At 43.0% G+C, this 23,419-nt stretch overlaps 1 protein-coding gene across 2 annotated transcripts in view; it reads right to left on the reverse strand.

Annotated features, from left to right (window-relative positions):
- Positions 1–38: 38 nt before the first annotated feature.
- fancd2 (FA complementation group D2) overlaps positions 39–23,419 on the reverse strand; it is a 28,497-nt gene continuing 5,116 nt past the window's right edge. Inside the window, exons 14-44 of one of the 2 annotated variants that reach the window (XM_054749142.2) lie at positions 23,357–23,383; positions 21,390–21,536; positions 21,174–21,308; positions 20,967–21,098; positions 20,784–20,891; positions 20,598–20,707; positions 20,472–20,526; positions 18,736–18,855; positions 18,574–18,647; positions 18,293–18,436; positions 18,110–18,210; positions 5,109–5,224; positions 4,928–5,036; positions 4,746–4,844; positions 4,564–4,658; positions 4,335–4,484; positions 4,130–4,246; positions 3,891–4,019; positions 3,699–3,817; positions 3,509–3,619; positions 2,816–2,946; positions 2,634–2,733; positions 2,441–2,563; positions 2,259–2,352; positions 2,108–2,179; positions 1,928–1,966; positions 1,767–1,841; positions 1,591–1,665; positions 1,357–1,503; positions 1,182–1,286; positions 39–457 (exon numbers count right to left, since the gene is read on the reverse strand). In XM_054749142.2, the coding sequence (XP_054605117.2) occupies positions 374–457; positions 1,182–1,286; positions 1,357–1,503; positions 1,591–1,665; positions 1,767–1,841; positions 1,928–1,966; positions 2,108–2,179; positions 2,259–2,352; positions 2,441–2,563; positions 2,634–2,733; positions 2,816–2,946; positions 3,509–3,619; positions 3,699–3,817; positions 3,891–4,019; positions 4,130–4,246; positions 4,335–4,484; positions 4,564–4,658; positions 4,746–4,844; positions 4,928–5,036; positions 5,109–5,224; positions 18,110–18,210; positions 18,293–18,436; positions 18,574–18,647; positions 18,736–18,855; positions 20,472–20,526; positions 20,598–20,707; positions 20,784–20,891; positions 20,967–21,098; positions 21,174–21,308; positions 21,390–21,536; positions 23,357–23,383 (3,243 nt within the window). In that variant the 3' untranslated portion in view covers positions 39–373. Of the gene's footprint in view, positions 458–1,181; positions 1,287–1,356; positions 1,504–1,590; positions 1,666–1,766; positions 1,842–1,927; positions 1,967–2,107; positions 2,180–2,258; positions 2,353–2,440; positions 2,564–2,633; positions 2,734–2,815; positions 2,947–3,508; positions 3,620–3,698; positions 3,818–3,890; positions 4,020–4,129; positions 4,247–4,334; positions 4,491–4,563; positions 4,659–4,745; positions 4,845–4,927; positions 5,037–5,108; positions 5,225–18,109; positions 18,211–18,292; positions 18,437–18,573; positions 18,648–18,735; positions 18,856–20,471; positions 20,527–20,597; positions 20,708–20,783; positions 20,892–20,966; positions 21,099–21,173; positions 21,309–21,389; positions 21,537–23,356; positions 23,384–23,419 lie in introns of both variants that reach the window. The other variant, XM_054749140.2, reaches the window with a different exon arrangement.

A 23,419-nucleotide genomic window follows, 5' to 3' on the forward strand; every position in this document is an offset into this window, starting at 1 on the left:
CGTTTATTTCAGTGCCAAACCGATAAAAGAAACCATGCTTCAAGTTTTAATGTATTTTATTTTCAGCATTAACAAAAATAAAGCCAATAGTTAATAATTCCCAAAATCTGTTTTATGTCAGACATTTAGACATACATCATAAAACACGTTAATAACATAGTGACAACACACATTACACATTTTACTAACTGCATTTATAAATACGTCTAAACAATTCCTCCTAAACAGTTATTGCCACTTTCATAATGTTATTTCAAATGTGTACAGCTGACTATCCAGATAATCAATCAATCTCATAAACGTGCAAAACTTTTATCAACCACAGCAAAAGCTGCTAAACCGTATAAATCATCTGTTATTATGGTAGTCAGGGTTAATCGGAGTCATCTGAATTTTCCTCTTGATCCATATGGCCCGACCTGTTATTCTTAGGAATTCTGTCACCGTCGTTCTGGTCCTGCAGGAAACCACACATAAAAGATTAGGTACATTTTAAGGTCTAGAGCAGCTGGTTGTGAACGCAGAACACAACAAGTCAATGTTACAAAATTGGTTTTTTAAGTTTTTCTTACTCCAAATCACAATCCACACGATTGTATGTGATGCATGTGAGGTGCAGGACCAATAAAAAAAAAACAAGTTCTGGATCTGAGGTGGTCTTGTAAAATAATAAACCTTCTTGTGTTTGTACAGCATGGACAACTTTGATATCTTCAAAGGCGTGTCCACATTCTGGACGTAGAAGATTGATGGTATGAGAGAGGAGTAAAAGAAGCCATCTATGTAAAACGTGAAAAACCTACTTTAAATAGGGGAGGGGCTTAGATTTCACCTTTCCAGCACCTATAACGCAGCTTTGAATCTCATTCCTAAGCGGCTTCAGTCTAGGTCACATCTTCCTGCATCCAACTAACACAACAACTTCCTCTCAATAGAGAACGACTCATCAGGGGGTAGAGAGGAGGGGTATTCAGAGTAGTTTCTGCTCGTTAAATAACAACAGACAACTACAGCTTTTAAACTTGACTCTCCCATATTCCAGTTAGAATTGAAAAAGCTCCTCAGATGAGAAGCAAACCGTCTTCAAGAAACCAAAGAAGTCCAGTTGCCTTAAATTGAACCCTTTGGATTACCATGACCTGGATGACTGAGAACCTTCACCAGCATGTTTAGTCAAGTACCTCATCATCCGATCGCTCCCGTGGTTGTGCTAGCCCCTGGTTCTCCTCCTCTTCTTCATCATCATCATCACTCCCCTGAGACCTCTGAGAAAGAATCTCCTCACCCTGCGAGACGTTTTATTACTGGTCAGAACCCACAAACCCAAACAACGATGAATTCAAAGACCTTTATTACCTTCAGGTTGCGATTCTTCAGGTTGCCCATCCAGAAGGCCTCCTGGCAGTTGTTGAGCATCAGCATGGCCTTCACTCTGTACACAAACAGCTCCAGACTCTTCTTGAGGGCTGGTACGTGGCTAGTCAAGCTGGTGTCCTGATGGATCTGAGAACCAACGGGTAACTTATTGAAGCTGTACTTCTCATGCTCAGACCTGGTTAGCATTAAGATTTAAGGAAGACCAGACACAACCTTTGAATGTCCACACATGTGGTGCAGCTGCCGGGTGCTGAGCTGGAAGGTCTTCAGTAAGCTCTGGACATCCTCCTGCGAAACAGTCGACCCACACGGTCTTCGTTGAGATTTGGCTCCGAACGACGTGAGCGGACGTTTTTCTGAACATAACAGAGGTGACTTGTTTTCTCTACCTTGTGCCGTTTGAAGCTGCAGTCCAGCAGCGGCATCCCCAACTTCAGGAAGGTCTCCAGAAAAAGTCGTCCGTACTAGTGACAACAAGTGTGTGACAAACCCGTTAGCACAAGTCACAGCTGGACAGGAACAGTTTTTAGCTAAGTCAGATCCAGCTCACCTTTAAGCACACGTTAAGTACTGGCCTGGAGTCAAACACCTGCAAAAAGGTGACACAAATCCACTATTTTATTATTTCTTCACTCCAAAGTGTAGATTATAATCTGAGCCAACGACTGAAAACAAACAGAGTGGGTTGCTGGTCATTTACAGCTTCATGGGAGTAACAGGTGGCGTGTACCTTCACTAGGTTGACCAGGACGTGAAAGTCTCTGACTGCCAAGTTCCACGTCAGCAGCTTCTCTACCTGAGTCTGCAAACAGGCATATTCTGGTTTTAGTCATGAATCATTGATGGAAACTCCAAACAGAAGGAAATAAAGAGCGTCAGACCTCCGAGTCGTCGCTCGTTTTGACAGCAGGAATCTTTCTGGCTGATTTGTCCAACTCCGCCATCAAGACTTTGTAGAACACCAGGAACGTCTGCCTGCAGAGAGGTCAACGATACGACCACACCAGCTGTCATTGCAAAGGCTAAAGCATGACGACGGATCAGGGATTCCTGCTGGACACACCTGTGCAGAGTGGGCCAGGATGCAGAGCTCCCCTCTTTGGATGCACTGAGCAGCTCCGGGATCGCCGTTCCAGTGATCTGCTCCAATGCCATCAGGACGTCGTCCGCGTGCTCCAGGTAGATGCTGGAGAAGGGGACAACAGTTAGCCACACAGTCAAAAACGTAATAAACAAGAGTGGGTACAGCTCTATACCTGAGGAGAGCGTGGAGGGCTTCGTTGAATTTGTTGCCTCGCTCCCTCTCACCGGTAGCCGTCACCCAGATCTGGGTCAGGAAACCATGAGCAAGAGAAGCTGTGAGGGGGAAAAAACAATCATCTTCATTTCATCCACCAGGATGTTTGATTAAAGGATCTAAAAGAGGTTAGCCTCTGACCCATCTGCTGTCTGTAAGCAGCAGGATCGCCCCCTCTCTCCGACACCGTGGACAGAAGCTGGGAGAGACACAGAGCCGTGCTGAGGCTCGGCATGGTGCTGCGAAAGTTCAGCAGGTACTTAAAACCGTGTCTGAGGAAAAAAAGGTGCAATGGTAAATGGCCTGTATTTGATATAGCGCCTTCTAGAGTCCTGGAACCCCCCAAGGCGCTTTACAACACAATCAGTCATTCACCCATTCACACACACATTCACACACTGGTGGGGATGAGCTACGATGTAGCCACAGCTGCCCTGGGTGCACTGACAGAGGTGAGGCTGCCGAGCAATGGCGCCACCGGTCCCTCCAACAACCACCAGCAGGCAACGTGGGTTACGTGTCTTGCCCAAGGACACAACGACAGCGACAGACTGAGCGGGGCTCGAACCTGCAACCTTCCGATTACGGGGCGAGCACTTAACTCCTGTGCCACCGTCGCCCCACAATAACACAAATCAAAACGACAGATTTCAGTTTAAACCATCAAACGTTCCAGGTAAACAGCAAGAGGAGCTGCTCTTACTGTTGAATTAAAGATGTGATAACTCGTTTTTTTTTGTTTGTTTGTTTTGTGCTTGAATCAAAAAGGCTGAATTCTTTAAAAATAGCAGATGTCTGAATCAGTTCTGATCCATAATGGGATCCATCACCCACGTCACTAGCTGCTCCAGGGTCAGCTCTGAGCCTCCTTCTTTGAGTCGCCCAGCTAAGACTCCCAGAGCCTTCTTCAGCAGGTTCCTGTGTCCTGGCTGGCTGAATCCAGACCTGACAGACACAGGAACGTGTAAACACATGCAGCAGTTAACAGAGACGTCCCAACAGGATGCAGGTGATCTGCACTCACCAGCTGAAGGTGGTGTTCAGGCCCTGCAGCAGCAGCTGATACCCCGCTGACATTAGCTGATGCTCCTGCAGGTCTGTAGCCGGCCCGTCCACAACACCGTTGTTTTCAGACTGCAGCATCTGAAAACACACCTGAGACTGTTGCAGACCTCAACAGGAATTAACCTTTCTAGTAAACTCCAGTGACCTTCACCTGGAAATGGTTGTGACAGTTTTCCAGATGTGTGCAAAGAGCAGGTAACAGCTGCACACAATAGGAGGCAATGTCTCTGGAGCTCCACTGCTGGAGGTGGGAGAAGCCTAGACTTCTATCAGCCTTGGCCTGAATGAAAACATGTTGTTTATAGATCAGGTTAAAATGTGCACATTGTGTCTTTTTATCTTTATCTCCTCTCACTCTGCAGTGACCTGTTAGTGTTTAGTCTTCTGTACCTTGAGGAAAGGAGCTCTCCTAGCTGGACCAGCTGAGAGACTGAACTCCAGTTTGTGAAGCATATCCTCCAGGAGGAAGACAAGCTCACCAGGACCCAGCAGAACCTCCTCCCGCACCTTGGAAATTCCATAAATGATAAACTTCTGTCTGCGGTGTAATGAAACTAGCATGAATCCTCGCGCGTGTGTGTGTGTGTAATCCCACCTTGGTGTGGAGCTCTGAGTCCAGCAGCGAGCGCGACAGCAAACCACACTGCAGAACACTCAGCACCTCCACGTCCAGCTCTCTGAAGAACGACCTGTAGGCCACCAGACTCACACCTGGACGCGTCTCCTTTTCTTTTTCCTTCTCTGGCTGCTCCTTCGGAGGATTTTTGTTTATTTTAGGCACATTTAGAAGCTTTAGACAGAATGATCTGAGGGGTAGGTCCTACCTGCTGAGTTTCTTCTGCTTCGGCCGCCTCTGCAGGCTGAGAGTTCTCTTCTGTTGAATTCTTACCGGGAGCTTTCCTCTTCCTTCCAGCGCCATCTAAACAACGCACGAGTAAAACAATTAGCCATGATTAAACACGTTTAGGTGACAGATTTTTACATGTTCTTCTTTGGATTTTGTTACCTTTCTTTGTTTTATTCACAGGAGCAGTGAAGCCAGCAGCAACGCCATCTGTGGCTTCTCCATCAAAGTTACAGACAGGTGGGACGTAACCAGGTGTTCCTAAAGGTACACATTTAGTTAGGTTTGGCATTTAATGGTAAAAAAAAAACAAAAAACAATCAATTATAGAGAGAAAGACAAACCTGCAAGAGCCCTCTCCAGTAGTGTCTGCAGATAAGTGATGTTCTGTAGGCGAGTCATCACTTTCATCTTCATCTCGGCTTCCTTCTGTTTGCAGAAAGTGTTTACGACCTGTAGAGAGATGCACCGCTGAATGACCTGATTCTAGCTGACAGAGGCGGATTCGCAGGAGCCTGCAGTTACCTCTCTGAACCAGTTGATGGTGTGAAAGAGCAGAGAACAGAGGAACTCCCTCTCAGCTTTAGACAGGCTCTCCAACTTCTCCACGACATCCATGTTTGTCAAAATCAAAGGGCATCCTGCCAGGGAGCGGAGTGTAAACACAGGTGCTTCAAGGTCAGGAGGAGCGTGCACACAGCACGCCATGATATTCTAGATCACTTTCTTTTCTGTCAGGTCATTGTTCTTGTAACCCAGAAGCTAGAACCTTAATGAGGTATTAACTAATTGGCTTACTAATATGATCCATCCTCAATTTAGATAAAATATAAAATATAAATTAAGGAAATTAACAATACTAATTAATAGATATCTAATTAACTAATAGATAATTTCATAATGAATTATTGGAAGGGTGAATAACTAAAATAACGAGTTTAATATTAAACATCGGTTAAAACAAGAATCTTGAACATCCCTAACAGAAACAGAAGAGGAAAGCTGTATACTATTGGTCCAGGTGGGAATCTGAAATTTCATTGGCTGAGAGAAATAAGTCCCGCCTCCGCGAAATAAAACCGTGCGACGCAGCTGAGCGAGAGGAGAGACAAACGGCTGTGCAGCACGCAGATACAGAAAGCAAAGACTGAGCGGTTAGAGAGAGAGAGAGAGAGAAAAAAAAAACAACGGTCGAGGCCGTGAAGAACCCTGATTTGGGTGCCGCATAGATAGAGGGAGAGGCGGACTTGACTCCTTCTAATAAGAGCTAGGAACTTGGAACCAACGCGGTGAGTAAAGAAAAAAGAAGAGAAAAAGCTAACGATGCAACTTAAAAAAAAAAAAGGAAACTTAAATAGCTTATCAAATTAATTCCATTCTTATAGATTTGTGTGGAGACGACAGAGTGAACCAATCCTCTGTAGGAGGGAACCGTTGGAGCGCGTTGGTGAGTGAATGAGATTAAATTCAGTAAATTATTAAATTCAAAAAGCTAATTACAGCAACCGAGGTGACAGCAGTGGGCTGCTAGACGTTAGATCCCAGGAGTTAACATCTCAAACTACCAGTTAACGGTGGTAGGGCATATAGGAGTTAACGGCTCAAACCGCCAGTTAACGGCGGTAGGGCATATGGGATTCCCAGGAGTTAACGGCTCAAACCGCCAGTTAATGGTGGTACGGCCTAGATGTACAAGGTCCTCAGGGGCGTTATAGCTAACGCCATAGAATTAGCAATGCGTCCCTTAACCAAACATTTAATAATAAAAAAAATAGATAAATAAAAATAAATAAAAGCTAACTGATTAGGGAGGAATTATTTTACAAAGGTGGACCAAAGGACCAGAATTTATATTTTGTTGAATTTTGTTATAGAACATTTTATTTATTTATTTATTTATTTATTTATTTATTTATTTATTTATTGTGTTACAGATATACAAGGTGTCACAATGCTGTATAGAAACACAACTAAATGTATCCTTGTTGTCATGAATGTATTTCTTGTTAAATAGTGTAGAGTAATAGAATCTAACTGAGCCTATTGAGCTGAACAATTGTTGTCATATGTAATTATATTTCCAGAGCTACTGAGAATTATTTTAATAGACAATCAAATTGATGTTATGTTAGTTGAACTGTGAACCCAAACATGATTGGCTATGCCAATAGAGTGAAGCATTTGTTTAAGTCTGTAAGACTTTATGCTGTGATGTGACGAGAAGGGTCGATGCCAACTCGCTAACAGTCCTGTTGTTTACAGGCTGGGTTTTTTTTTTCCTTGGGTTTGATCCTGACTCCTATGATCACTCACTTGGAACGAGAACTGGATTTCTTCCTGACGAGGGAGATGGCGAGCCTTAACCACTGAACGAACCAGGACATCTCAAGTAACTGAAGAGCAGACTGCTCTCTTCTGTGAACAATCTCAACGGTGCGGTAGGAAAAAATCGCACCACCGGACTCTGACTTTCACCCCAAGCGTGGGGATTTGACTTGACGCCGGCTGACTTGTGACTCATATGATCAAATCTCATACCGACCATTTTACTATTGTCGATTGTTTTCATCTGTTTTTGTGTGCTATCTTTATGTTATATTTCCCATTATTATTAAAATTTAGTATATAAACCGTTTCATGCTATACCCGTGACTCCAGTCATTCTTAAACAACCTCCAATTCTCCCCGAACCTAATTATTGGCCCATTTGTTTATTTTTTCTTTTAATTATCTTATTGTATCCTGTAATCCGGTTACATAAAACTTGGCGAGCCAGCCAGGAGAATTGTAGAGTTGTTACCTTAGCTAACCATTGACTGACATCATAAGAGTGCCTGGAGGTCACAGTGGTTTGCCATTTTGGCATTATTGGTACTTTTGAGTGTTTTAAAATGGAAGTTGTGAAAACAGAAAAGGTCAAAGTTTCAAATGCTGTTTTAATCAGTGGGTTAACTGATACAGACCTTGATAACGAAGTCTTTGGGTTTATGGAAGGATTCGGACCAGTTAACAGGCGCATTAAGTTACCAAACTGTGATCAGATTATTGTGGAGTTTCAACATGAAGCCACTGTTAAGGAATTAAAGAAACAATGTTTACCCTATGACAAACCTTGTACTAGGAACCCAGATGTTTTCTTCCATATTCAAGACCTAGCCAGCGCGTACAGTCTAGAAACTAGCACATCTGCCACTGATGCCTATCTGTCAGAGCTCAGGGACATAGCTGCGCGTAGCAATCAATCATTTAAAGACCTTCTAATGGAGGAACTGGCAAAAATTGGGGAATCTTTAGGAAGGGATACCCATGCATCTGAACCAGTCACTGAACCAGAGCCAATGCTCCATAGTGACCAAGTTACATATTCCCTGCCTTTAACACCAGAAGTTAACTATATGAACAACTCAAAGGACAATTGTCCACCTACAGAGACTGGAAAACAAAACCCTTGCATTCCACCAAATCTTTTAAACACACCTGAGGTTCAGCGAGTTATTGTGGAACACATTGTTAAAAGCAGTGAGGTTATCCCTCCGCCTACTTCACAATACAGACTAAAACCGTTCTCAGGGCGAGTTCCACACCCTTCTTTTGAAACTGACTATGATACTTGGCGTAGTAGTGTAGTGTTATGCATAAATGATCCTTCACTCACCAAGTCCCAAATTGTACGAAGAATCGTGGAGAGTCTGTCAGCCCCAGCAGCGAGCATCGTTAAAGCTCTTAGTCCAAAATCCGACCCGGAAACGTACCTTGAACATCTCGATTCAGCTTACGCAGCTGTCGAAGACGGCGACGAGCTCTTTGCTCGCTTCTTAAACACAAACCAGGACAGTGGTGAAAAACCTTCCGATTACTTTCAGAGGTTATACACCTTGTTAAACCTAGTTATTCAGAGGAATGGAATTTCCTCCAGTGACGCCGACCAGCAGCTGCTCAAGCAGTTTTGCAGAGGCTGTTGGGACAGCTCGCTGATTTCAAACCTGCAACTCGAACAAAAGAAAGACAACCCGCCTCATTTTACAGCACTTCTCCTCAAACTGCGCACTGAAGAAGACAAACAGGCTACTAAAGCAGCACGCATGAAACAACACTTAGGGGCACAACGAACTAGAGTGTATTCAAATGTGCAAACAACATGCTCTCAGAGTAAAAACACTTGTGAACTGGAAATAGATGATAACTGTGATGACTTACGCAAACAAATCGCTGAGCTCAGGAGCCAAATTGCACAGCTTAAGGTTAACAACACAGATAAAAAGGCAAAGAAAACTCAAAAAGAGTCAAAACCCCGTGTGGGGACTAAAATTCCAGATGAGCCCAAACAGATTCAGCAGATAACAGCAGTGGTGCCCAGACCAAAGCCTGGATACTGTTTTAAGTGCGGAGAAGATGGGCACATAGCTTCTAGCTGTAGCAACGAGCCAAATCCAGCACTAGTTGCAACTAAAAGACTTGCTCTTAGACAGAAGCAGCGCGAGTGGGAGATGTCAAAGCCAATTGCTCAGTCTCCTCCTTTAAACCGGTAGAAGCTCCTATCGTGGGACAGATAGGTGCTAAAGTAGAACCAAGTCCCTCTAAGGAAAGGACAGAGAGACTTTTTTGCAAGCCAGTTCATGCTCATTCAGTGCCAAAACTTCCCAAAAGATTAGTGGGTGGGCGATGCACAGCTACAGTCTCAGTTAACAGTGTTGAATGTAATTGTTTACTGGATTCAGGGTCCCAGGTAACCACCATTGCCAATTCTTTTTACCAAGAACACTTACCTGACCTCTCAATTAAACCCATCAGTAATCTGTTAGAAGTCGAGGGCGCAAACGGTCAAGCAGTTCCTTATTTAGGATACATAGAGATAAGTGTCACATTTCCAAAAGAGCTCGATCAGTCTGGACTTGAGTTACCTACCCTTGCGTTAGTGGTTCCGGATATAAGCTCAAACTCTGATACACCACTACTCATTGGCACAAACACACTCGATCCTTTGTATGAGCAATTGTCTGCCAATAACTTACCTGATTCCAAGGCACTCTCTTATGGGTACCAACACGTGCTAAAAGCCTTAGCAGTCAGAAAAAAACAAAGCAAAGATGGACGAGTTGGTGTGGTGAAGCTTCGAGGGAGAACCCAAGAAGTTCTCCCTGCAAATAAAAAACTGTTACTAGAAGGGTTTATGCAACCCAGCCAAAACAAGCATGAGCCTTATGCACTCATTGAACAACCCACCAATGGTTCTCTACCAGGGGGTATAATTGTAGACTGTTGCCTCATTTCCTTACCTTCACATGGTCCATACAAAGTACCTGTTGTACTAAGAAACGAAACTAACCATGACATCACATTACCCACAAACTGTGTGATCGCTGAGTTAGTTAAAGCCGATCGTGTTATGCCATATCCAGAACCTGACAAAAGTGATCAGAAAGTACTTGCGGCGTGTAGTTCGCAGCAACAGACTTCACCTTCAAACCCTCCTCTCAGTTTTGACTTCGGTACTTCGCCCTTGTCCGAAGAATGGAAAGGGAGGATCACCAACAAACTTAACACTTACTCCGATGTGTTTTCGCACCACGATCTTGATTTTGGTCATACACAACAGATAAGACATCACATCAACTTAAAAGACGAGACCCCATTCAAACAGAAATCTCGGCCGATCCATCCACATGATTATGAAGCCGTGAGAAAACATTTGGAAGCCCTCTTGGAAACCGGTATAATAAGAGAGTCGGAGTCTCCATTTGCCTCACCAATAGTGGTAGTTCGGAAAAAGAATGGTGAGGTACGTCTATGTATAGACTATAGAAAGCTTAATCTGCAAACCATTCGCGACGCATATGCCCTGCCTAACTTGGAGGAGTCCTTTTCTGCTCTCGCTGGATCACAGTGGTTTTCTGTGATGGACCTCAAGTCAGGTTACTATCAAATAGAGATGTGTGAAAAGGATAAACCTAAAACTGCTTTTGTTTGCCCGTTTGGGTTTTATGAATTTAACCGTATGCCACAAGGAATAACAAATGCTCCAAGCACTTTCCAACGGGTTATGGAAAAGTGTATGAAGGACATTAATCTGAAGGAAGTGTTAGTTTTCCTAGACGACTTGATCGTCTTTTCCAACTCCTTGGAAGAACACGAAACCAGACTTTCTCACGTTCTTGAACGGCTTAGAGAATACGGACTCAAGCTATCACCAGATAAGTGTCGTTTTTTCCAGACATCTGTGCGTTATCTTGGACATATAGTATCTCGAGATGGCATAAAAACCGATCCAGATAAGGTGGAAGCACTCAAAACATGGCCGAAGCCTCAGACTTTGAAGGAACTCCAATCTTTCTTAGGATTTACCGGTTATTACCGACGCTTCGTTAAAGATTACTCAAATATTGTCAAGCCACTAACATCTCTCACGGCTGGTTATCAACCCAAACGGAAAAACTTTAAAACACCACCATGTAGATCAAAGTACTTGAACCCCAAAGAACCCTTTGGGAATCGTTGGAGCCAAGACTGTGAGAAGTCCTTTCAAACTATTATTGAAAAACTTACCACTTCGCCAGTTCTTGGCTACGCTGACGCAAAACTCCCATATCTAGTACGCACAGATGCTAGTACGACCGGACTCGGTGCAGCGCTATACCAAGTGCAAAACGGTGTCACACAGGTAATCGCTTATGCAAGTCGCGGTTTAAGCTCTAGTGAAACTAGGTACCCTGCGCACAAGTTGGAGTTTCTAGCCTTAAAGTGGGCCATAACAGATAAGTTTCATGACTATTTGTATGGGAACACATTCACTGTCATTACTGATAATAATCCGTTAACTTACCTCTTAACAACGGCAAAACTCGATGCAACGAGCTATCGTTGGCTAGCTGCGTTGTCCACCTATAATTTTGACATCAGATACCGTGCAGGTACACAGAACGTTGACGCGGATGGCCTGTCTAGGAGGCTGCATGATAAACCTGAAGACAACTCAAAATTCACTGAGGAATGCCAACGACTAGATGAGTTCCGATCTCATCTTTTATCCTCTGTCAAAGAAGTCGAGCTTCAACTTCAAGCCGAAGCAGTGAAGGCAACATGCCAAAAGCACATGGTCTTGGATGAGACTGATTCTCCTTGTGGTTTAGTTCAGTCACTTGCCATGTCTGCAGCGGCCATTCCAGACCTATTCCAGTTGGAAGACAATAGTGACAGTTTCTTTGCTGTGCCCAAGTATAACCATGCTGACCTTGTCTCCTTGCAGAGGAAAGATCCAACCATTGGCCGAGTCATTCAGCTGCTTATGACTGACAATAAACCGCCAACTGATACTATTGCAGAACCCCCGGTGGTTCTTAACCTTTTGAGAGAGTGGAAACGGTTTGAGTTTCAAAATGATTTACTGTACCGGAGACGCCAATTAGGACCAGAGACATCATTGCAGTTAGTCTTGCCTGATTCATTACGTTCAACAGTCATGCAAAGCCTACATGATGATATGGGGCATCTTGGGGTTGAACGTACGACAGATCTCATTCGGTCCCGTTTTTACTGGCCAAGAATGGCTAGTGATATCGAAATCAAAGTTAAAACTTGCGAAAGATGTATCCGTCGGAAGGCCCTCCCTGACAAAGCTGCTCCAATGGTGAGTATTACCACCACCAGACCTATGGAGTTAGTTTGCATGGATTTTCTCTCCATAGAACCAGACAGTAAGAACACTAAAGATGTCTTAGTGATTACAGACCATTTTACAAAGTATGCAGTGTCCATCCCAACCAAAGATCAGAAAGCCACCACCGTCGCGAAGAACCTGTGGGAACATTTTTTAGTCCACTACGGGTTTCCTGAGCGTCTTCATAGTGATCAGGGACGGGATTTCGAATCACGTACAATCAAGGAACTTTGTTCTTTACTTGGTATCCGTAAAGTCAGAACGAGCCCTTATCACCCTCGTGGCAACCCCGTTGAACGGTACAATCGTACATTACTCAGCATGTTGGGAACTTTACAAGCCACTGAGAAACATCACTGGCGCGATTTTGTAAAACCACTTACTCACTCGTACAATTGTACAAAAAATGACGTGACGGGATACTCTCCCTACGAGCTAATGTTCGGCAGGCAGCCTCGGTTGCCTATAGATATTGCCTTTGGGTTACCGCATTTGAACAAGCCCTCTATAACTCATTCTCAGTATGTTAAAGAACTGAAGAGTCATCTGGAACAGAGTTATGACATTGTCATAAAAAACTCTCAAAAAACAGCGAGGAAGAACAAAGAACGGTTCGACAGAAACATTCGTGAGTCCACACTAGGTGTGGGAGATCGTGTTTTAGTCCGAAATCTTCGCTTAAGAGAAAAGCATAAATTAGCAGACAAATGGGAGCAAACAGTGTATATAGTTCTCAAACAGATGGAAAACTTGCCAGTATACACTGTAAAACCAGAGAACGGAGAAGGACCCAACAGAACACTCCACAGAGATCTTTTACTGCCTTGTGGTTTTCTCTCTTCATTAGAAAATGAAACAGAACGCGTTACGAAACCTAGCAGACCTCATACAAGACAGAGTTCAGCCTTAGAACCTGACCCAGATGAGCCACTTGACGAAGAGGTAGATGAGTTTTATTACTCTGATCTTCCACAAGTGCTAAACCGACCATCCTATCAAATAGCGGTCACCTTGCCAAATAGGGAACTCATAGCAGATTCAAATAATATTCAACAACAAAACACACTATCCTTACACACAGGGGATCGCAAGGAACCAACCTTAGCTGGTAATGAAAATGCTGAATTGTCCTTACTTGACAAAGGCATCAACACCGAAACATTCTTACCTGACAGAATGAGTGAAACTGCGACATTCTTACCTGAAAGAGTGAAAGAAGCAGCAACATACTTACCTGAAAAAACGAAAAAAAACGAAGTATACTTACCTGACGTAGAAACGGGGGATGAAACTAACACAAACCTACCTCAATTGGATGGTGTCCTAAAGTCGCAGCAACGTGATGTAAGTTTTGAACCCATCATACACGATCAGACACATACATCTGGAAAGACCAAAGTCTTAGAGAATAGCTCATCAGCTCTGTCGGAAACAGAGAGCTCACTTCGTCCTGTCTCAGTTGAGAATCAAACCGAAACGGATGAGCATGATACTGTGCAACCAGAGATGTATGTCAGGAGATCTGAACGAAGTAGTCAGCCTCCTCAAAGACTAACTTACTCTCAATTGGGCAATCCACTAGTGACCGTAGTTAGGTCCCTTTTCCAAGGACTTAATAAAGCTTTTATTGACTCTCTTACTCAAGAAGTTGTGTACCCCGTAGAAACAATGCACAGGGACGTGCATGATATTTAATGGGGGAGGATGTAACCCAGAAGCTAGAACCTTAATGAGGTATTAACTAATTGGCTTACTAATATGATCCATCCTCAATTTAGATAAAATATAAAATATAAATTAAGGAAATTAACAATACTAATTAATAGATATCTAATTAACTAATAGATAATTTCATAATGAATTATTGGAAGGGTGAATAACTAAAATAACGAGTTTAATATTAAACATCGGTTAAAACAAGAATCTTGAACATCCCTAACAGAAACAGAAGAGGAAAGCTGTATACTATTGGTCCAGGTGGGAATCTGAAATTTCATTGGCTGAGAGAAATAAGTCCCGCCTCCGCGAAATAAAACCGTGCGACGCAGCTGAGCGAGAGGAGAGACAAACGGCTGTGCAGCACGCAGATACAGAAAGCAAAGACTGAGCGGTTAGAGAGAGAGAGAGAGAGAAAAAAAAAACAACGGTCGAGGCCGTGAAGAACCCTGATTTGGGTGCCGCATAGATAGAGGGAGAGGCGGACTTGACTCCTTCTAATAAGAGCTAGGAACTTGGAACCAACGCGGTGAGTAAAGAAAAAAGAAGAGAAAAAGCTAACGATGCAACTTAAAAAAAAAAAAGGAAACTTAAATAGCTTATCAAATTAATTCCATTCTTATAGATTTGTGTGGAGACGACAGAGTGAACCAATCCTCTGTAGGAGGGAACCGTTGGAGCGCGTTGGTGAGTGAATGAGATTAAATTCAGTAAATTATTAAATTCAAAAAGCTAATTACAGCAACCGAGGTGACAGCAGTGGGCTGCTAGACGTTAGATCCCAGGAGTTAACATCTCAAACTACCAGTTAACGGTGGTAGGGCATATAGGAGTTAACGGCTCAAACCGCCAGTTAACGGCGGTAGGGCATATGGGATTCCCAGGAGTTAACGGCTCAAACCGCCAGTTAATGGTGGTACGGCCTAGATGTACAAGGTCCTCAGGGGCGTTATAGCTAACGCCATAGAATTAGCAATGCGTCCCTTAACCAAACATTTAATAATAAAAAAAATAGATAAATAAAAATAAATAAAAGCTAACTGATTAGGGAGGAATTATTTTACAAAGGTGGACCAAAGGACCAGAATTTATATTTTGTTGAATTTTGTTATAGAACATTTTATTTATTTATTTATTTATTTATTTATTTATTTATTTATTTATTGTGTTACAGATATACAAGGTGTCACAATGCTGTATAGAAACACAACTAAATGTATCCTTGTTGTCATGAATGTATTTCTTGTTAAATAGTGTAGAGTAATAGAATCTAACTGAGCCTATTGAGCTGAACAATTGTTGTCATATGTAATTATATTTCCAGAGCTACTGAGAATTATTTTAATAGACAATCAAATTGATGTTATGTTAGTTGAACTGTGAACCCAAACATGATTGGCTATGCCAATAGAGTGAAGCATTTGTTTAAGTCTGTAAGACTTTATGCTGTGATGTGACGAGAAGGGTCGATGCCAACTCGCTAACAGTCCTGTTGTTTACAGGCTGGGTTTTTTTTTTCCTTGGGTTTGATCCTGACTCCTATGATCACTCACTTGGAACGAGAACTGGATTTCTTCCTGACGAGGGAGATGGCGAGCCTTAACCACTGAACGAACCAGGACATCTCAAGTAACTGAAGAGCAGACTGCTCTCTTCTGTGAACAATCTCAACGGTGCGGTAGGAAAAAATCGCACCACCGGACTCTGACTTTCACCCCAAGCGTGGGGATTTGACTTGACGCCGGCTGACTTGTGACTCATATGATCAAATCTCATACCGACCATTTTACTATTGTCGATTGTTTTCATCTGTTTTTGTGTGCTATCTTTATGTTATATTTCCCATTATTATTAAAATTTAGTATATAAACCGTTTCATGCTATACCCGTGACTCCAGTCATTCTTAAACAACCTCCAATTCTCCCCGAACCTAATTATTGGCCCATTTGTTTATTTTTTCTTTTAATTATCTTATTGTATCCTGTAATCCGGTTACATAAAACTTGGCGAGCCAAGTTTTATGTAACCGGATTACAGGATACAATAAGATAATTAAAAGAAAAAATAAACAAATGGGCCAATAATTAGGTTCGGGGAGAATTGGAGGTTGTTTAAGAATGACTGGAGTCACGGGTATAGCATGAAACGGTTTATATACTAAATTTTAATAATAATGGGAAATATAACATAAAGATAGCACACAAAAACAGATGAAAACAATCGACAATAGTAAAATGGTCGGTATGAGATTTGATCATATGAGTCACAAGTCAGCCGGCGTCAAGTCAAATCCCCACGCTTGGGGTGAAAGTCAGAGTCCGGTGGTGCGATTTTTTCCTACCGCACCGTTGAGATTGTTCACAGAAGAGAGCAGTCTGCTCTTCAGTTACTTGAGATGTCCTGGTTCGTTCAGTGGTTAAGGCTCGCCATCTCCCTCGTCAGGAAGAAATCCAGTTCTCGTTCCAAGTGAGTGATCATAGGAGTCAGGATCAAACCCAAGGAAAAAAAAAACCCAGCCTGTAAACAACAGGACTGTTAGCGAGTTGGCATCGACCCTTCTCGTCACATCACAGCATAAAGTCTTACAGACTTAAACAAATGCTTCACTCTATTGGCATAGCCAATCATGTTTGGGTTCACAGTTCAACTAACATAACATCAATTTGATTGTCTATTAAAATAATTCTCAGTAGCTCTGGAAATATAATTACATATGACAACAATTGTTCAGCTCAATAGGCTCAGTTAGATTCTATTACTCTACACTATTTAACAAGAAATACATTCATGACAACAAGGATACATTTAGTTGTGTTTCTATACAGCATTGTGACACCTTGTATATCTGTAACACAATAAATAAATAAATAAATAAATAAATAAATAAATAAATAAATAAAATGTTCTATAACAAAATTCAACAAAATATAAATTCTGGTCCTTTGGTCCACCTTTGTAAAATAATTCCTCCCTAATCAGTTAGCTTTTATTTATTTTTATTTATCTATTTTTTTTATTATTAAATGTTTGGTTAAGGGACGCATTGCTAATTCTATGGCGTTAGCTATAACGGCCCTGAGGACCTTGTACATCTAGGCCGTACCACCATTAACTGGCGGTTTGAGCCGTTAACTCCTGGGAATCCCATATGCCCTACCGCCGTTAACTGGCGGTTTGAGCCGTTAACTCCTATATGCCCTACCACCGTTAACTGGTAGTTTGAGATGTTAACTCCTGGGATCTAACGTCTAGCAGCCCACTGCTGTCACCTCGGTTGCTGTAATTAGCTTTTTGAATTTAATAATTTACTGAATTTAATCTCATTCACTCACCAACGCGCTCCAACGGTTCCCTCCTACAGAGGATTGGTTCACTCTGTCGTCTCCACACAAATCTATAAGAATGGAATTAATTTGATAAGCTATTTAAGTTTCCTTTTTTTTTTTTAAGTTGCATCGTTAGCTTTTTCTCTTCTTTTTTCTTTACTCACCGCGTTGGTTCCAAGTTCCTAGCTCTTATTAGAAGGAGTCAAGTCCGCCTCTCCCTCTATCTATGCGGCACCCAAATCAGGGTTCTTCACGGCCTCGACCGTTGTTTTTTTTTTCTCTCTCTCTCTCTCTCTAACCGCTCAGTCTTTGCTTTCTGTATCTGCGTGCTGCACAGCCGTTTGTCTCTCCTCTCGCTCAGCTGCGTCGCACGGTTTTATTTCGCGGAGGCGGGACTTATTTCTCTCAGCCAATGAAATTTCAGATTCCCACCTGGACCAATAGTATACAGCTTTCCTCTTCTGTTTCTGTTAGGGATGTTCAAGATTCTTGTTTTAACCGATGTTTAATATTAAACTCGTTATTTTAGTTATTCACCCTTCCAATAATTCATTATGAAATTATCTATTAGTTAATTAGATATCTATTAATTAGTATTGTTAATTTCCTTAATTTATATTTTATATTTTATCTAAATTGAGGATGGATCATATTAGTAAGCCAATTAGTTAATACCTCATTAAGGTTCTAGCTTCTGGGTTACATTCTCTTTCCTATGAAACGGTCTAGAACTGATCATAGGGAGCAGGTTCTTTACACGTGTCAGAGTGAGCGTACACTCTCACCCCTCTAAAAGTGTAAATCTATAGGAAATGTCACTTTGTCTCACCCAAGAGGGCATCAATCTCCTCCAGGTCTCCCTGATGTCGCTTCTCCTCACAAAATCTCAGGAGACGGAAAAATGGAGATAAACACAGGGGAGACACTCGCCTGTTAAAACAATAACAAATGATCAGTGATACACACTCGAGCATCGGGGCAGAGTGGAGGTGTTGGGAGTGACGGAGCAGACCTTTGTGGCTTCTTGGTTTGAGTTTCACGCTCGCCCTTGTTTTGGGTTTCATTGGCCAGCAGAGGGAGCAGGTTGACAGCGATACATCCCTGACTCTCCTCATCATCCAGGTTGTACATGGCACAGGCTGGAAACAGGAATGAGCTGAAACAAACAGACCAGAAAGACCAGTTTGAGTTTGAACCCGTCGTGTTCACAATCTTTGATCGAATCTGTGCGATTCCAATCGAGTTACAGACACATTTCTTCATGGAAACGAAGCAACCGACTAGAACACCAACCCGGGTATATCTGGCCCAAGGTCCACCACAAAGTCATCCTGGAAGTCATCCAGGACGCTTGTCCCGATCATTTCCTGTCCAAAGATAGAAAATAATGCTTCATCGTTACATCTGAAAAACAAGCACAAGTGTAACTAAAGCGGTTTAGGATGCATCACACACCTGAACCTGTGGATCCAGTGAAGAGCTGTAGATCAGGTTAGCTAGTTCATCGTAGTACAGAGCAGCAGCCTCAGGGGAGCTCTCGCTGCTCGACTTGACCAACTCCAGCAGGGCTGTGACCTGCAGCGGGCAGAAAGAGACAGCGGTAATCACGAAAGGCCACCGCGCGGAAACGCCGGGCTCAGACAGCCTGGTCAACTGTAGAGAAGATGTTCTTACATTTAATTAGAAACCATAGAATATGAAATATCACCTTAATGGATCTTTGAGTAAATTTAACCAGAAGATCGGATCTTTTTATTGCAGGGATTAGATAACACTTCGTATCAACTCCAAGAAAGAGAGAGTCAGGTTTAAAAAGATAAAAGATTTATTTCTAAACAATTTAAACAAGACTAACTTTAAACACTATGTGTATGCTGTAACTAAGGTGGAGTAAGACTGAGGATGGTCTTAGTTAAATTTAAATATTCTGCCTAAAACTGTCAGTGTTGTGCCGTTGTCAGGTAAAAACTCTGCACTGTATTTGAATTTAAATCTGCCACCGCTATTGGCTAAGAGGTATGCTATGATGTAAACTGGTACATTATGATGTCACAATGCTGTCGTGAGCCTGTGTGTGTGTGTGTATTTGTTAGCAGCGCCGCCCTCTCGGTCTGCCAGGCAACAGCATTTGTTGCATTTTTCAAACATGAAGTGAGAGTGGAGTTAGACTCTGGTAGGGGGTGACTTGCTCTTTAACAAAACTACATTCCAATATAAGTGATTATAGCTACTCTTCTATGATGAGAATCGTTGATGCGCGCATCTCGATGCATCGAACATTTCATTATTTTCCTCAGCTCTATCCTACACCTCCCTGCCATCAGGGGTGGGGGTGCACGCGGAGTTCGGGGGCCACAAAGAGAGGGCTCGCGGGCCGCCTACTCAGTACCGCTGGTTTAGACAGATTTGAATTCTACATCAGAATCAGGGCTACAATTACTGATCCTGATTCTGAATTCAGAGATGCCGAGTTGTCTGACAAAAGGGACATAGCCCCCCAATAATCCCAACAGCTTACGAAAAGGCGTGACATGTGGAATGAGTCATTACTAACCAAAACCAAACTAAATCTCAAATCCATGTATTTATATGTATTGTATTACATTATATGCGCCGGGTCGAGCACATCTGTGGGAGAGAAAAAAACTGGTGTGTCCACAGGAACGTGACTGGGCACAGCTGGAGCGCAGCACTAATCAACCGGATGTTTACAAATATAGGAGGAGACGCAGGAGGACAGGTTCTTAAAGGAAGCAAGGAGCTGAGATGGATCAGACAAGAGTGTTGGACTGCCCTGAGGCGTGGAAGCTAGAAAACTGGAGAGCTGGCCTGACACAGGGTGTAAATAAAAGACCAGACTGTTTTGTGTGTGTGTGTGTGTGTGTGTGTGTGTGTGTGCGTGCGTGCGTGCGTGCGTGTGTGCGTGCGTGCGCGCACGCAACCCTTTGGTAGCTAAGATTGCTACAATATACTTTGACCCGAGTGCTCCAGCCTTCGTTGGTCCCAGCTGTTGAGCAGCGGCACTCAACTGCAGTGTGCTTTTTTTACTTCTTCAAACAAAAAGGAACGTTTTACAACCACTTAAACGTCTGGTTAAAGGGTTTAGACCAGATTTCCAGATTTGTTTCTGTCCTGAGATGAAGGCAAATTTCAAATATTTTCTTTCTCCTTCAAGAAGATCAGATAAATACCTGTCTCAGAGTCTCCTGGGACAAGGAGCCAGCCTGTGATTCTTTCGCTTTCGGTCTGAAATGAAGGTAAAGACATGGAGATAAAATGATCCCAAAGATCTGATGACTCTGATAAACATCTGTTACCTAAAGGCCGCCATGCTGCCGACAATCATCACAGCACCAATGATCCCTATCCGCTTGTATTTTGGCACGGTGCTGGAGAGCTGTTTACGGATCACTATGTGCATGTCGTCCTGCAGAAGGACGGAGCCAGAATGTCAGCTCAGTGGACCGAGGACTGAAACAGCAGACAAATAAAGTTTAGACGACCTGGATGTGAGATCCCTGCTGCTGCTGCCCGAATGCCAGTTTGCTCAGAAGGCTGAAGAGTTTTCGTATCTGCTGGGGCGTCAGGTTGTCCATGTAGTCCAAGATTCCCTGTGTGAAATGTCCAAACAAGTCAGGACGTTAACGCAAACACACGAGCAGCTGCAGCTTCTAGGCGACGTTTACCTTCACAAACACAGAATAAAGAGCCATCTCCGAGGGTTTCTCCAAAACCAGGCCACAGAGCAGGTCCAGAGCCATGTCCACCTCCCCACCCACACCGCTACACACATGGGTCACCAGAGACCCCACAACCTCCTACAGGACACAACAGGGTCAAAACCACCGCAACTTTTACAGGAAACATCAGGGTTAGAATACAAACAAACCCACTTGTTGACAGTACGAGTCAAAAGCGGTGAAGGAGTGGCGGTGCATGTGTCCACCAAACGGCACCACGCAGGGGTCTGGAGAGCGCAGCAAACTCTGAGCAAGAGCCAGGATGGAGGAGAAGTAGCCCCGCATCACCTGTGATGTCATAAACAAAAACAAACCAGCACATCAGTGCCAGAAACGCTGACGGTGTTGTTGCTACAGCTTCACAGCTACCTGGGAGTAGTCCCTGAAGGTCCTCTGCAGCAAAGCCTCCTGGATGAGTCCAGTCCTCACTTTGAGCTTCAGGATCCTCTCCGCACCCCGTCGGCTCTGGTTGGAGTTGGTAGCGTGGAGGATGAAAAGCACCAGTAGATCTATAACCTGCCACGGACAAGCAAGGGCGCTTCAGCCTCGTCAACAAACAAGTAAACGTCAGGTTTGTTGTTGTTTAAGTGTCTATAAATAAAACCTTCGTCCTTCTGCAGGACGACATGCACATAGTGATCCGCTTCCTGACAGTGTTGCGGAAGGCGCTTTATAAATAAAGCTTTGATTGATTGATTGATTGATCAAACGAATAAATGAATGATAAATGACTCGCTCTTGTATGGTGCCTTTGAGCCTGAGGACTCCAAAGCGCTTTACACCACAGTGCATCACACACCCATTCACACACTGATGGTGATGAGCTACAATGTAGCCACAGCTGCCCTGGGGCGCACGGACAGAGGCGAGGCTGACGAGCACAGGCGCCACCGGTCCCTCCGACCACCACCAGCAGGCAGGGAGGGTTAAGTGTCTTGCCCAAGGACACAACAGCAGAATTCCTTGCTGGGAGCCGAGATTATACCTGCAACCTTCAGATTACTGAACAACCCGCTCGACCTCCAGAGCTACTGCGGCCCCGTGAATAAACAATGCTGCGTGTCAATTAACTTCGCTACTAGTAATCATAGCTTCATTTACCACACCAGAAGTTCCAGTTTGCATGAAGCACGTTAATAATTCAGTTGCTGTGCTTTAGACCATAAAGTTCTGTCGGATCATAATAAAAACTTGGAAATTTAATGGTTCACAATGTGAAGAAAAGAGAAAAAAATCCATTTTTGAATTGTTTGAATAGGATTGATGCTGCTTTTTAGTCATTTTTAAACAACCCGGAACTTGTTTATTTTCTAATTAACACGTTTTCATACGAAGAAACTAGTGATGCAACAGATCAAAAGCTCACGGTTCGGATCGTATCGCAGTTTGAGAGAAAGACAAATAACTTTGCTGTTTGTTTTTTCCGGCCACAGATTAAAACTCCAGCGCCACGCCTACGAGAGAGATCACAGTTACATCATAACTAGGGGTGCAACGATACACAAAATGGACGGTTCGGTTCGATACGATACATTGGTGTCACGGTTCGATATTTTTTCGATACAAAAAAAATAGTATTCATGCCTTTTTTAATTTGTCATTCATTGAAATTTATTACAAATATTTGTTTTAACTCAAAAGAACAATTTTGTAAATTAAATGATGCTACAATAGCAAACTTATGTAACTAAGAAAATAATCTGTGGAAAACCAAAGTAGCTTTTTTTCTAAATAATAGCTATACTATAGCCATCCTCTGGGCTATATTCTCAGCAGCAATTAAACAAATAAGGTCCCTATAAAATGAACCAATCTTTTATGGAACTCCCCCTCACACTCATCTTCTGGAGTGCTGGCACTTAGCTGCATATACAACAAAAATAACTTAAATAAAAGTTTCACTTAAATACAAACCAAATACCATTTACTCAACTTCCATGTTTTTCTTCAGAAAAATGAGGATGTCAACATGTTCTGCTGACAGTACAGATCTGCTTGCTGTGACAATGTCACCTGCAGTGGAAAACACCCTCTCTCTTGGGACAGAGGTCCCTGGTACAACCAAGTAACACAGTGCCAACTTGGAAAGGTGAGGGCACAAGCTGTGGGCAGTGCTAAGTGGATCTGCGCTCGACAATGCGACCTCAGGCGGAGTAGTCGAACGCAGATCACCCAGATCCACTGATCTCATAGTCAGAAGAAAAATTGATTAAAAAAAAAAAAAACATCCTGTATTGTTCGGTACATATGCGTATTGAACCGAAAGCTCCGTATTGAACGGTTCAATACGGGTACATGTATTGTTGCACCCCTAATCATAACCACAACAAACTCACCCTGTGGTCGTCCGCGCTCTCTATAACCTAAAACACAAACAAAAACAATTTCATCAGCCACAA

This window comes from Nothobranchius furzeri, chromosome 3 (assembly GCF_043380555.1).
Source record: "Nothobranchius furzeri strain GRZ-AD chromosome 3, NfurGRZ-RIMD1, whole genome shotgun sequence".
Lineage (NCBI taxonomy): Eukaryota > Metazoa > Chordata > Actinopteri > Cyprinodontiformes > Nothobranchiidae > Nothobranchius > Nothobranchius furzeri.